A 13,301-nucleotide genomic window follows, 5' to 3' on the forward strand; every position below is an offset into this window, starting at 1 on the left:
ATGTCACCTAGTGTTGCTAAGAAGACCAGGAAGTATCTTACTCTTGAAGTGAAACTGGATATTATTCACAGACACGAGAGGCGAGAAAACTAATAGCATTGCTCGCCACCATCTTGACTCCATCTACTGTCTATTTCCAAGTCAGCAGACTCTATTAAGAAGGCTGGTGAGACTGTATCTTCCTTGCAAGCTAAAAGAACCACCTGAACTCGTGACTCTACAATGGATAAAATAGAAAGCCTTGTGGAAATGTAGTACATAAGTTTTGACAATGGATAAAATAGAAAGCCTTGTGGAAATGTAGTACATAAGTTTTGTATGTGATACAATGATGCGCCCTTTGTTTACATTCCACAGGTTGCCGGTTAGTATCTTTCCCGTTTCACTCTCCCTCCCTTTATAGATTTAAGATCATCAGCATTATAAAGTTATGTACATACATACATTAGTGTACATTATAATGACTTAAACTGCCTAAATGTTTACCTTCATAATTTTTACTTTCATTAAACCTTTCACTGTACTATGATGGACTCTCGCTTTGTTTACTCTCAATGGAAGTTCAAGTTATGGGTTAAACTTGTTATAATCGGTTCGCTTAACCAAATTTTGCTTAACGAAGGGCTTTTTAGGAACGTAACCCCTTCGTTAAGCGAGTTTTTTTTTTTCTATGTAGGGAAGAGGGCCAGCCAAGGGCAAAAAAGAGAAACTTAGAAAAAAGCCCACTTGAGTGCTGGCTCTTCAAAGAGTACAAAAAGTGCCAAAACCATCAGCCAGAATTAGGGGAACAAATGCCTCGATACCTCGTTGCCTGTGTGTGTGTGTGTGTGTGTGTGTGTGTGTGTGTGTATATATATATATATATATATATATATATATATATATATATATATATATATATATATATATATATATATATATATATATATATATATATATATATATATATATATATATATATATATATATATATATATATATATATATATATATATATATATATATATATATATATATATATATATATATATATATATATATATATATATATATATATATATATATATATATATATATATATATATATATATATATATATATATATATATATATATATATATATATATATATATATATATATATATATATATATATATATATATATATATATATATATCCTCCACAGGAGGAGATAGTAGACACCTACTGGAACAATAATCTATTCCTAGTGAGGTCTAATAACACTAGTTCAGGGAGTGCTATGAAGTCTCCATTAAATATATATATATATATATATATATATATATATATATATATATATATATATATATATATATATATATATATATTCCTCTTTAAACTATACAACATGATTCAACAATTCCAGACAAGAGAGTGCTATACTACTCATGATGCCCATAAATGAATATGCCAAGATGGCAAAATGTGTCTTTCTGGAACTCAGGTATTTAAATATTACATTAAAGTAGTTAAGGTCAAATATAAAATACTAAATTTACAATGAATTTTTGTTATGCTCACCTTGTCATAACCTTGTTGATAATGTCCAGATAATGTCATACTCATCTGAAAATCTTGGATCATCTCCAGTTCTTTGGCTGAGTATTCTGTTGATCTTCCACCTCTACCACTGTTCCAATTGCCTCCTCTTCCTCCACCATAGCTATTGTCATTACAATAATTTCCTTGTCTACTACTATAATGGTCATGTCTGCCACCATAGTAAGCACTGTTGTCCAACCTACTCCTGTTATCACTGTAACTACTCCCATTACCTCGGTAACTGCTACTCCTACTGTCATTTGCCCCACTGTAGTTAGCATCTCTGTAAGTGCTGTAGTTCACACTATTACCTCGGGGGTTATTAGTATTGTTCCCTCGTCCACCTCTACAGTCTTCACTGTAATTGCCACTAAATCCACTCTCTCCAGTTCCATAGCTTGCACCACTTGTATAATTATTACCCCTCCCACTTCCTCTGTAGTTTCCTCCACTACGTCCTCTACGTCCACCTCTTTCTTGTGTATAATAGTCTCTACTCCCTCTGGCACCACCATCCTTGTAGTCTGAGTCCCTTACATAGTACCCATCCCCTCTTTGTCTACCATCCTCTCTCCCATAGCTTTGTCCTTTCTCCTGATTATAGTTTGAGTAATATCCTCGTGCTGAACCTGACCCGGTTCGTGCAGGAGGCTTTCTTGAGTTGTCTTGCTTTTCTTTTTCCTCCATCATCTCTTTACTCTCAAGGTAGCTTCTGGTACTTGGAGGAGCTCTTTCCTCTCCTGGTGCAGGCCAGTTTCCAGTAGTCATGTCAGGTGGTGTAACACTAGGAAAGGATATCACACTCAAACATTAACACTGAGAAGGAAAAAGTAAAAAATATATATATAACTAGATAAAAATTAAATAAAGAGCAACCTATTGTATGTAACTGGTTTTATGTGGACTACATGGGAAGTACCCTCTAAATAAAAAGGATTCTAAATAACATGTAAAAATAACCAAAAAAAGATCTTCATAGTTTATATTCTTTGCTTATAAAAATAAACTTTATACTTCACAAAAAGGCATGCTTTTACTGATTTTGTCTCCTCCTTCAACATGTGCAATCAACACTTTACTCTACTACTGCAAGCCTTGGTTCTTTGATAACAGTACTACACTACACTAAACTGACATATATAATTAGTAAATATTCTATATCATTCCAAGGATTACAATAAGCAAATATAGTCTTCTGCAAGAAAACTCATTACATCCTTAGTTCGGTAATATACAACGGTAACTTTCTTCAACAAATTCATTGGTTCCAGGACATTCTTTATTGCTCATGTTTGTTATGGTATCTACTGAAATACACATACAGTGTGTTCCATGAGAACATACTTCAAGATTTGGTCACTCAAGTAATTCTAAGATGAAAATACCCTACACATACATGCTTTGTTTTGCAAAAAATCAGCGTCGTAGTTGCATGTAGAACATGCTCTCCCTTTGCGGGACTCTGTTTTCCCACGTCCCTCCTCCTCAACTTGCTATGTACTCAATTGGTGTTGGGTGGCATTAAATTATTATTCTGTATACAATATATGTAGTCAAAGCCTTACAAAAAGCAGTCAACAAATGACAAATTAAATTTCTGTATGAGTCAATTAAAAAATGTACAGGTAACACAGCAATACAGTGGTTCTTAAGCACTACTTTTTAAAACATACTTGGGAACTCACTGCAACTGTTACCTGTAAGGTTTTGATTGCCACCCAGCACCACTTGATTGCATAGCTTGCTGGGAATGAGGGAAGAACCTCCTACCGCGAAATGGCATCCATGAATGCTTAGAGGGACGGTAACAAGATTGCTCTGAGGTAGCTGGGAACACCACCTCTCGAGGTGGTGTTACTGTCTTATATATGCATTTATGTTCACAAAACAATATTTCTATTAGCTTTTTACAAACCTTACTCCCAAGAAAGGATTGTTTTGTAATGCATAAAGTGAAATCTTACATGGAATCCCAAAAAATAAAACAGAGATGAGATCAGCCACAGACGAGGCGGAGACTCGTGGCGACTCGGCCGGTTCTTCTTCTTCTTGTGACACTTTTAACTTGCGTGTTGCTTTCACCACGATATTAAATTTGTTTCCACTCCTCTATTGCCTGCTATAATGGATATCATATCTTAGTATTCATATACGCTCATGCCATGACGATAACCTCGACTCCATGGCAGTGAGTGATAGTGAATTACTAATGAAATACCGCGTATTTTCATTAGTAATTCACTATCACTCAGTGCCACAGAGTTGAGGTTATCCTCATGGCATGAGTGTATATGAATACTAAGATATAATATCCATTATAGGAGGCAATAGAGGAGTGGAAACATAAATCTAATATCGTGGTGAAAGCAATATGCAAGCTAAAAGGGTCACAAGAAGAAGCGGTCGAGTCACCGCGAGTCTCCGCCTCGTCTGTGGCCAATCTCATCTCTGCTTTATTTTTTGGTATTCCATGTAAGATTTCATTTTATGCATTACAAAACAATCCTTTCTTGGGAGTAAGGTTTGTAAAAAGCTAATAGAAATGTTGTTTTGTGTACATAAATGCATATAAATAAGACAGTAATACCACCTCAAGAGGTGGTGTTCCCAGCAACCTCAGAGCAACCTGATAGCAACCTCGTCACCGTCCCTCCAAGAGTTCATGGATGCCATTTCACGGCAGGAGGTTGCTCTGATGCTGTTAAAAAATCTTGGACCCAGCTCCTGGTGTTGGTATTGATTACCTCTGTCTCACTATCTCCCGCTCCGCAGTACGAAGAGGTTGACCTGTATTTCTGTTCCACTTAAGTGTTTTCGCCGCTTAACACGTTACCTGCGTTAGTGCAATACACTAGACTCTGCCTCACCATGGCGAACTTTGATCTGCTCCTGCACAAATTACAGTGGAGCTATCAGTGAGAGAATTTGTACGTAGTTCCTCTAACTTCCAATGACTCATATGACATCATAAAAGTAGTGGTACGCCGGTGGACCAATACAATGCAAAACGTATATACGTATAATTTATTTTTAACCCATGTGGTATGTTGGGGACCAGCCCAGAATGCATCCCCCCTATTTCTATTGTTTCCTATGGAAAAATTACATCCGCTTAAAGAATTTTTGCTCTACGAACAGCTTTGACGTCCCCTATCCTGTTCGTTAAGCGGAGTATTGCTGTACTTTACTCATGGAACACCCTGTATATATTTTAGGAGTGATTCATTTCAGACTTATAACCACTTAATTTATCAACCAAAAAGAATTTAACTCATTACTTGAGATCATTTACCTGCCATTGACAGCTCCCCGGTTGCTGTAACTTCCTCGGTTCCCACGACCCCTTTGGTATCCCATTCCTCGGCCTCTACGGTCACTTCCTCTCCCCCCTTGGCTGTAAGCAGGACCTCTCACATCAGCAACTGGCTCCACAAAATTTACTGTCTCTGTAAAGAAAAATATTATATATATATATATATATATATATATATATATATATATATATATATATATATATATATATATATATATATATATATATATATATATATATATATATATATATATATATATATATATATATATATATAAAGATGAAAATTAGGGTATTTCATATGCATTACACTGCATAAATACTTAAATCAGTTTGCAAATTTACCAGAATGTTGCACAAGTGGATATCATATACAAGCTCTATGTATGTATGGATTGATTTTTTCTTGCCTCTTTGCTAATGAAGAACTATACCGTACTGTGTTATGATCAATGTAATAAGAAAAGTGAGGGAAGAGGAACTATATCAGTAAACTGAGCAGTGGACATTTGGCAAGGCCAGTCCCATAACTTGTGTGAATGGATCTGAGTGATAAGGAAGGCCAAAGGGAGGGAAGGTGGGTGTGGTAGAATAATAGAATTCATACATTTTCCCACCATCTTTGTTGCTGATGGAAATCACCAGTTACAGTTTTAATGGTGTTATTTACCACAGTCACCTACTGGTCACCGTGGTGAATAACACCATTAAAACTGTTGCTGGTGATTTCCATCAGCAACAAAGATGGTGGAAAAATGTATGAATTATATTATTCTACCACACCCTCCTTCCCTGTAATGGCATGTGTGTGCATGAGTGTAAAGATACAAGAGAAGTGTTAGAATTGTGCTGGCCTAAACCATCAGAAGGCTTATAGACCTTATGGGATCCCTCCTATTTTTCTTAAAAACTGTGCCTCCATGCTTGCACCTTGCCTGGCCAAACTCTTCCAACTCTGTCTATTGACTTTTTATCTTTGCTTCTTGCTGGAAGTCTGCCTACATTCAGTGTGTTCATAAAAAGGTTGACTGTTCTAATCCTTCAAATTACTGCCTTATAGCTTTAATCTCTTGCTTGTCTAAAGTTTTTGAATCTATCCTCAATAGGAAGACTTTTAAACATGTCATTTCACAATCTTCTCTCTGACCGCCAGTATGGCTTCTTATAGACCTTATGGGGTCCCTCCTATTGTTCTTAGTGGGGTACTGGATAAGGTGGTTAGCGTGGGATCGAGCAGACGTCCATGCATAGGTTCAAATCCCACCATGTACAGCCTTAAACACTTTGTCATTTGTCGAGTGGTTTAAAGTTACCTACATGTCACCATGATACCCAGGTTCTAGGTGGTTACACCCAAGATGAGCTTGGGTGGTAATATGGGCCCTAATATGGGTACCACTATAAATAAAATTGCCGTGCCACTAATGGATGGAAGCTGAACACCGCTTCCTACACACTCATCAAGTGAGCCTACAGGCGCTATAGGCCTTAACGGGGAGAGGGAGAAAAAAAAAAAAAAAAAAAAAAAAAAAAAAAAAAAAAAAAATGCTTGCACCTTGCCTGGCCAAACTCTTCCAACTCTGTCTGTCAACTTCTACCTTTGCTTCTTGCTGGAAGTCTGTCTATATTCAGTCTGTTCCCAAAAAAGGGTGACTATTCTAATCCTTCAAACCACTGCCTTATGTTTTAATCTCTTGCTTGTGTAAAGTTTTTGAATCTATCTTCAATAGGAAGACTTTCAAACATCTGTCACTTCACAATCTTTTCTCTGACTGCCAGTATGGATTCTGTCAAGGTCGTTCTACAGGTGATCTGGCTTTCCTTATTGAGTTTTCATCATCCTCTTTTAGAGGTTTAGGTGAAACTTTTGCAGTTGCCTTAGACATATCAAAAGCTTTTGATAAAGTCTGGCATAAAGTTTTAATCTCCACACTACCCTCATACAGTTTCTATCCTTCTCTCTGCTATTTTATCTCTAGTTTCCTCTCTGACCATTCTATTGCTGCTGTGGTAGCTGGCCACTGTTCTTCTCTTAAATCCATTAACAATAGTGTTTCTCACAGTTCTGTCCTGTCAGCTACCCTCTTCCTATTATTCATTAATGATCTTTTAAGTCAAACTTCTTGCCCTATCCATTCGTATGCTGATGATACCAGCCTACACTTTTCCGTGTCTTTTCAGAGACAATCCTATGCTGATGATATAGGGAAGCAGTGGCATAGTGGATAAAGTGGTGAGTGTGGGATCAGGCAGACTTCCACGCGTAGATTCGAATCCCATCACACCTCTTTGAATCTATGCCATTAGTCGAGTGGTTTAAAGTTACCTACATGTCACCATGATACCCAGGTTCTAAGTGGTTACACCAAAGATGTGCTTGGGTGGTGATATGGGCCCTAATATGGGTACCGCTATAAATAAAATTGCCTGCACCACTAATGGGCAGAAGCTGAACAGCACTTCCCACATATATTCTTTCAAGTATGCCTACAGGTGTTATAGGCCATAACATAAAAAATGAATAAATAAATAAAATAAAATAAAATAAAATAAAAATACTTTCACGTCTTTTCACAGACGATCAATCATTTAGGAAGTTAACAGATCCAACATGGATGCCACAGAACATCTGACTTCTGATCTCTCTAAGATTTCTGATTGGGGCAAAATAAACATTTAGTATTATTTAATGCCTCAAAAATTCAATTCCTTCATCTACTAATTCAATACAAACTTCCAGACAACTATCTTCTCTTTTTCAATGTCACTCAACTATCCCCTTTTCTTCAATGACATTCAACTCTCCCCATCTTCTACGCTGAATATCCTCGGTCTGTCATTTACTTATAATTTAAACTGAAAACTTTAAATTTCATCTCTTGCTAAAAAAAAAAAAGCTTCTATGAAGTTAGGTGTTCTGAGGTGTCTCCACCAGTTTTTCTCAACCCCTAACTGTTAACTATGTGCTATATGTGGAGTACTTGTCACATGTATGGCTGTCTGCACTCACAGTTTTATTAAATAGGGTGGAATCAAAAGCTTTTCATATTATTAATTCCTCTTCTCTAACTGACTGTCTTTAGCCTCTTTCCCACTGCCAGAATGTTGCATCTCTTACTATCTTCTATCATTATTTTCATGCTAACTGCTATTCTGATCTTGCTAACTGCATGCCTCCCCTTCTTCTTCGGCCTCACTACATAAGGTTTTCTTCTTCCTCCAACCCCTACTCTGTCCAACTTCCTAATGCAATAGTTAACCTGTACTCTCAATCATTCATACCATTCTCTTGTAAACTCTGGAACTCCCTACCTGCATCAGTTTCCAAACATTTATCCCTTTTTTTGCTAACTCTCTCAGATCATCAAGGGGAATGATAATAGAGTGAGCCTTTTTCTATGTTGCTCTTGGCCAGCTTTCCCCCCTCTTCCATAAAAAAGTTTATCAATATTCAAGTAATCTATACTTTGCTAGCAAAGAACTTACCCTTCTTCTCAATCATTTTGGTGTCAAAGAAATCAAAGAGTGAGGCTGGGCCTGATGGTCTAGGCATGTTGGGTGGAAGTTCAACATCATCATCACTGTCATCTGGCCCTCCTCCACCTCTTCCTTTTCCCTTGCCTCGCCCTCTGCCACCTCGCCCACGACGTCCACCCACACTTCTCTCTTCAGACTCTTCCCAATAATTGTTACGTTCAGGAGAAGATTGACCAGTGGCAGCCTAGATTTCAGAAAATAATTGTACATTTTAAGTAACTGTCTACACAAGTTCTCTCTCTTCTGAAACCACACTACTAATTACTCCCTATGTCAAGCATCATTGTGAAGATTACCATATATAAAGATATACAAAACTAGGTAACCAATATAAACGTGTCATACAGCACATGGTACTCACAGCTCGTAGTTCCTTGATGGCCTTAACAGGGTCATTCTTGCTGTTCCTCAGAGCCCACTCAGCAACATCAAGAGGAAATCCTGCATTCACAACTTTCTGTACATTGGCATCTAGCATTTGTTTACCACCTCCAAAAACCTGTAATAATGATTTTATGATATTGGTGACAGGCTTATTTGTTTCAACAAGAATATAAATTTTAATACTATTCAAGTATTAATGTATGAAAAATTTTCATATCCTCATACATATATAATAATGTGATGTGTATATTACATGCTGAAATATTAAAAAGTAACTTTCTGCTATCCATTATCTTAGCATTTATACCAATTTCATGCAAAGAGAATTCCTCAAGCAGTATGACCATCATAGGCTGAAAACAGAGACATATTCCTAAAAACCATGATATCTATCTATTACATTATGAAGAGCTTTACAACGGACACTGAGATTGAGATATTCTTCAATAAAAAAAAAATAAATAAATAAATATATATATATATATATATATATATATATATATATATATATATATATATATATATATATATATATATATATATATATATATATATATATATATATATATATATATATATATATATATATATATATATATATATATATATATATATATATATATATATATATATATATATATATATATATATATATATATATATATATATATATATATATATATATATATATATATATATATATATATATATATATATATATATATATATATATATATATATATATATATATATATATATATATATATATATATATATATATATATATATATATATAATAATAATAATTTTCAGTAATAGTGCATAAGTATATATATAATCTATAAAAATCCTGGTAGTTCAATTTGTTTGAAACCTCCATCAGCTACACAGCTAAATAGAAACAATACCTACCTTATAATGAATTATTCATTACCTTTATATTTCCTTCCTTTGATAACTCTTTCACTACTTGTTTCCTCTGGTTTTCAAATTCTCCATCAGTCTTCTCCTTTCCCTCAGGATCCTTTAAAGACTTGAATTTCTGCATCTCTGTGGGATTTTTAACAATGTGTTTTCCAAATGGAACCCAAGGAGGTGGTCCTGACCCATCTGCAGCACAAACCCCACGGCTGTACTTGGAGACACTCTGTTTACCAAACAAGAAACTTGTTATTCTAGAGCCTCTTAAAGTTTATTTTTAGAAATAATACAGCAGAAGACAAGCAAATCAGAGCAGTGGTGTAATTTGCATCTTTTGTCTATTTTCAGAAAATCTAAACTATCTCCAATTATTTTTCATATCATGCATTTTTTCACATACAGGCAACCCCGCTTATTGAAGGTTCACACAACAAAATTTCGCTACAACGAAGGTTTCATTTTACTACCGTCTGCTCATTTAACGAACACCAAACTCGCTTTAACGAAGTTTTATCCAGGTAATTTTTTTCAAGTTTGAAAGCACCGCTGTATCACGCAAGCCGACAGGCTTTTGAATACACCAGCGCCTCTCGTGGACAACATGCACACCACTCACTCCCCTAGTTCAAAACAATAACAGCGTCAGCAGCAGCTTGTCTTCTCTCGCTCAACTTACCACCAAAACGCCTTGCAATGTCGCCTAGCTTTGCTAAGAGGACCAGGAAGTCTCTTGCTCTCAAAGTGAAGCTGGATATTATTCACAGACACGAGAGGCGAGGAAACTAATAGCATTGCCCCTAACCATCTTGACTCCATCTACTGTCTCTGTTATTTTCAAATCAACAGACTCTATTAAGAAGGCTGGTGAGACTGTATCTTCCTTGCAAGCTTAAAGAACCACCTGAACTCATGACTACAATGGATAAAATGGAAAGCCTTGTGGAAATGTGGTACATAAGTTTTGTATGTGATGCAATGATGAGCCCTTTGTTTACATTCCACAGGTTGCCAGTCAGTGTCTTTCCCGTTTCACTCTCCCTCCCTTCATAAATTTAAGATCATCAACATTATAAAGTTATGTACATACACAATGACTTAAATTAAACGGCCTAAATGTTTACCTTCATAATTTTTACTTTCATGAAATCTTTCACTGTACTATGATGCACTCTTGCTTTGTTTACTCTCAATGGAAGTTCAAGTCAGGGATTAAACTTGTTATGATTGGTTCATAAGTTTCGCAATGAAGGGTTTTAGAACCCTTCGTAAGCGGGCCTGTGTATATATATATATATTATATCTATATATATATATATATATATATATATATATATATATATATATATATATATATATATATATACAACAACCCGTTTAACAAGGGTTACGTTCCTAAAGAACACTTCGTTAAGCAAAATTTCGTTAAGTGAACCAATTATAACAAGTTTAACCCCTGACTTGAACTTCCACTGAGAGTAAGCAAAGCGAGAGTGCATCATAGTACAGTGAAAGGTTTAATAAAAGTAAAAATTATGAAGTTTAACATTAAGCCAGTTAAATTTAATTTAAGTCATTATAATGTACACTAATGTATGTATGTACGTAGCATTATAATGTTGATGATCTTAAATTTATGAAGGAGGGAGAGGAAACGGAAAGACACTAACCGCAACCTGTGGAATGTAAACAAAGGGCGCATCATTGTACCGCATACAAAACTTATGTACCACATTTCCACAAGGCTTTCTATTTCATCCATTGTAGAGTCATGAGTTCAGGTGGTTCTTTTAGCTTGCAAGGAACATACAGTCTCACCAGCCTTCTTAATACTCTGCTGACTTGAAAATAGTAGAGACAGTAGATGGAGTCAAAATGATGGCCAGCAATGATATAGTTTTCTCGCCTCTCTCGTGTCTGTGAATAATATCCAGCTTCACTTCGAGAATAAGAGACTTTCTGGTCTTCTTAGGAATGCTAGGCCACATTGCAGGGCATTTTGGTGGTAAATTGAGCGAGTGAAGACGAGCTGCTGCTGACGCTGTTATGGGAGTGAGTGGTGCGTGTTGTCCACGAGAGGCTTGATCTTGATCTTGATCTTGATTCTACAGGTGTCCCAGGATTTCTCCTGAGGCAGGCCTTAGTATTTGCGGCTGCTAGTGTATTCAAAAGCTTGTCGGCTGCGTGATCTGGCGGGGCTTTCAAACTGGAAAAATTACCAGGATAAAACTTTAAAGCGAGTTTGGTATTCGTTAAATGAGCAGATGGTAGTAAAATGAAACCTTTGTAGCGAAATTTCGTTGTGTGAACCTTCGTTAAACGGGGTTGCCTGTGTATATATATATATATATATATATATATATATATATATATATATATATATATATATATATATATATATATATATATATATATATATATATATATATATATATATATATATATATATATATATATATATATATATATACAGTGGAGACTCAATACTCGAACTTAATGCATTCCAAATGGCTGTTTGAGTATTAAAAACTTCTACTATTGATATCTATAGATCAGGTAATTTGTTCTGATCTTTACAAAAACCTTAAGTTTGTAAAAATTTCAATGTATTTTTCTTTTATTTGTACATACTGTAAATGAAGGCTGGTGATGGATAACTTAAAGAGGAGGGACGAAGGGTGGGGAGAAGAAGGGAGGTCGCCAGAGGATGAGTCATCATCCATGAAAATGTCTTTGTAACTTTTCTCTTGGTGTTATTCCTGTGAATCCATTAGTGAAGGGCTGTGGCTCACTAACACTTGCACTAAATTCCTTATTTTCATCACTAATAAGCCTTTTGGTGCCATCCTAAGTTTCTACATGAAAAACAGCTGACAGAACACAGAAGAATGTTGTTTTTCTGAAGATGCGGCAGGACTACAGCAGCTTACCGGCATCTGGTATACCAGTACAGGTGTCCCTCGGTTAACGATCGACTACTTAACGATATTTCGCTCATACGATCCCTCCAAATTAATCCCTATTTTTTGGTTAACGATCGCCAAAATTCGGTTAACGATCGGATTGACCAATCGCAATCGCGATCGCAATCGCGATCGCAGCGCCTCCATCCACCCGCGGCCCGTGCAGTAAACACACCACAGTCTTTCCCGCTGTTTTGATTGTGCAACAACAACTCTATCACGCTCGCTCTAAACTTCTTTTTGTGCTTATTTGTGATCAAGTGAACTTAGTGATGGCTTCCAAGCGACCCAACGATTGTTCTCCACCGGGAGATAAGGCTAAAAATCGAGAAAGAGCATTGGCCTTGATATTAAGTTGAACATTGTGACTCGTCATGAGGGTGGTGAAGGGGTAAACTCTATTGCTCGTGCCCTTGGTTTATCTCAATCAACTGTATCAACAGTTCTCCAGAAAAAGTACAAGTGAAGCAGCAGGCCAACCAAGTCACAAACCTGCACAAACACACAACAACTCGTAACAGGGAACCGATTATGGAAAAATTGGAACGTTTGCTGAGGCTATGGATTGAAGACCACACACACCGCCGCATGCCTCTTTCTACCCAACTCGTTACTACTAAGGC

General features: G+C 36.1%; 1 protein-coding gene across 2 annotated transcripts in view; it reads right to left on the bottom strand.

The window, feature by feature from the left end:
- LOC123498682 (tudor domain-containing protein 3-like) overlaps positions 1 to 13,301 on the bottom strand; it is a 48,808-nt gene that overhangs the window by 16,198 nt on the left and 19,309 nt on the right. For both annotated transcript variants that reach the window (XM_045246021.1, XM_045246022.1), the window contains exons 6-10: positions 9,732 to 9,944; positions 8,775 to 8,912; positions 8,363 to 8,597; positions 4,856 to 5,009; positions 1,543 to 2,347 (exon numbers count right to left, since the gene is read on the bottom strand). In XM_045246021.1, the coding sequence (XP_045101956.1) occupies positions 1,543 to 2,347; positions 4,856 to 5,009; positions 8,363 to 8,597; positions 8,775 to 8,912; positions 9,732 to 9,944 (1,545 nt within the window). The remainder of the gene's footprint in view (positions 1 to 1,542; positions 2,348 to 4,855; positions 5,010 to 8,362; positions 8,598 to 8,774; positions 8,913 to 9,731; positions 9,945 to 13,301) is intronic.

Source organism: Portunus trituberculatus, chromosome 48, assembly GCF_017591435.1.
Source record: "Portunus trituberculatus isolate SZX2019 chromosome 48, ASM1759143v1, whole genome shotgun sequence".
Lineage (NCBI taxonomy): Eukaryota > Metazoa > Arthropoda > Malacostraca > Decapoda > Portunidae > Portunus > Portunus trituberculatus.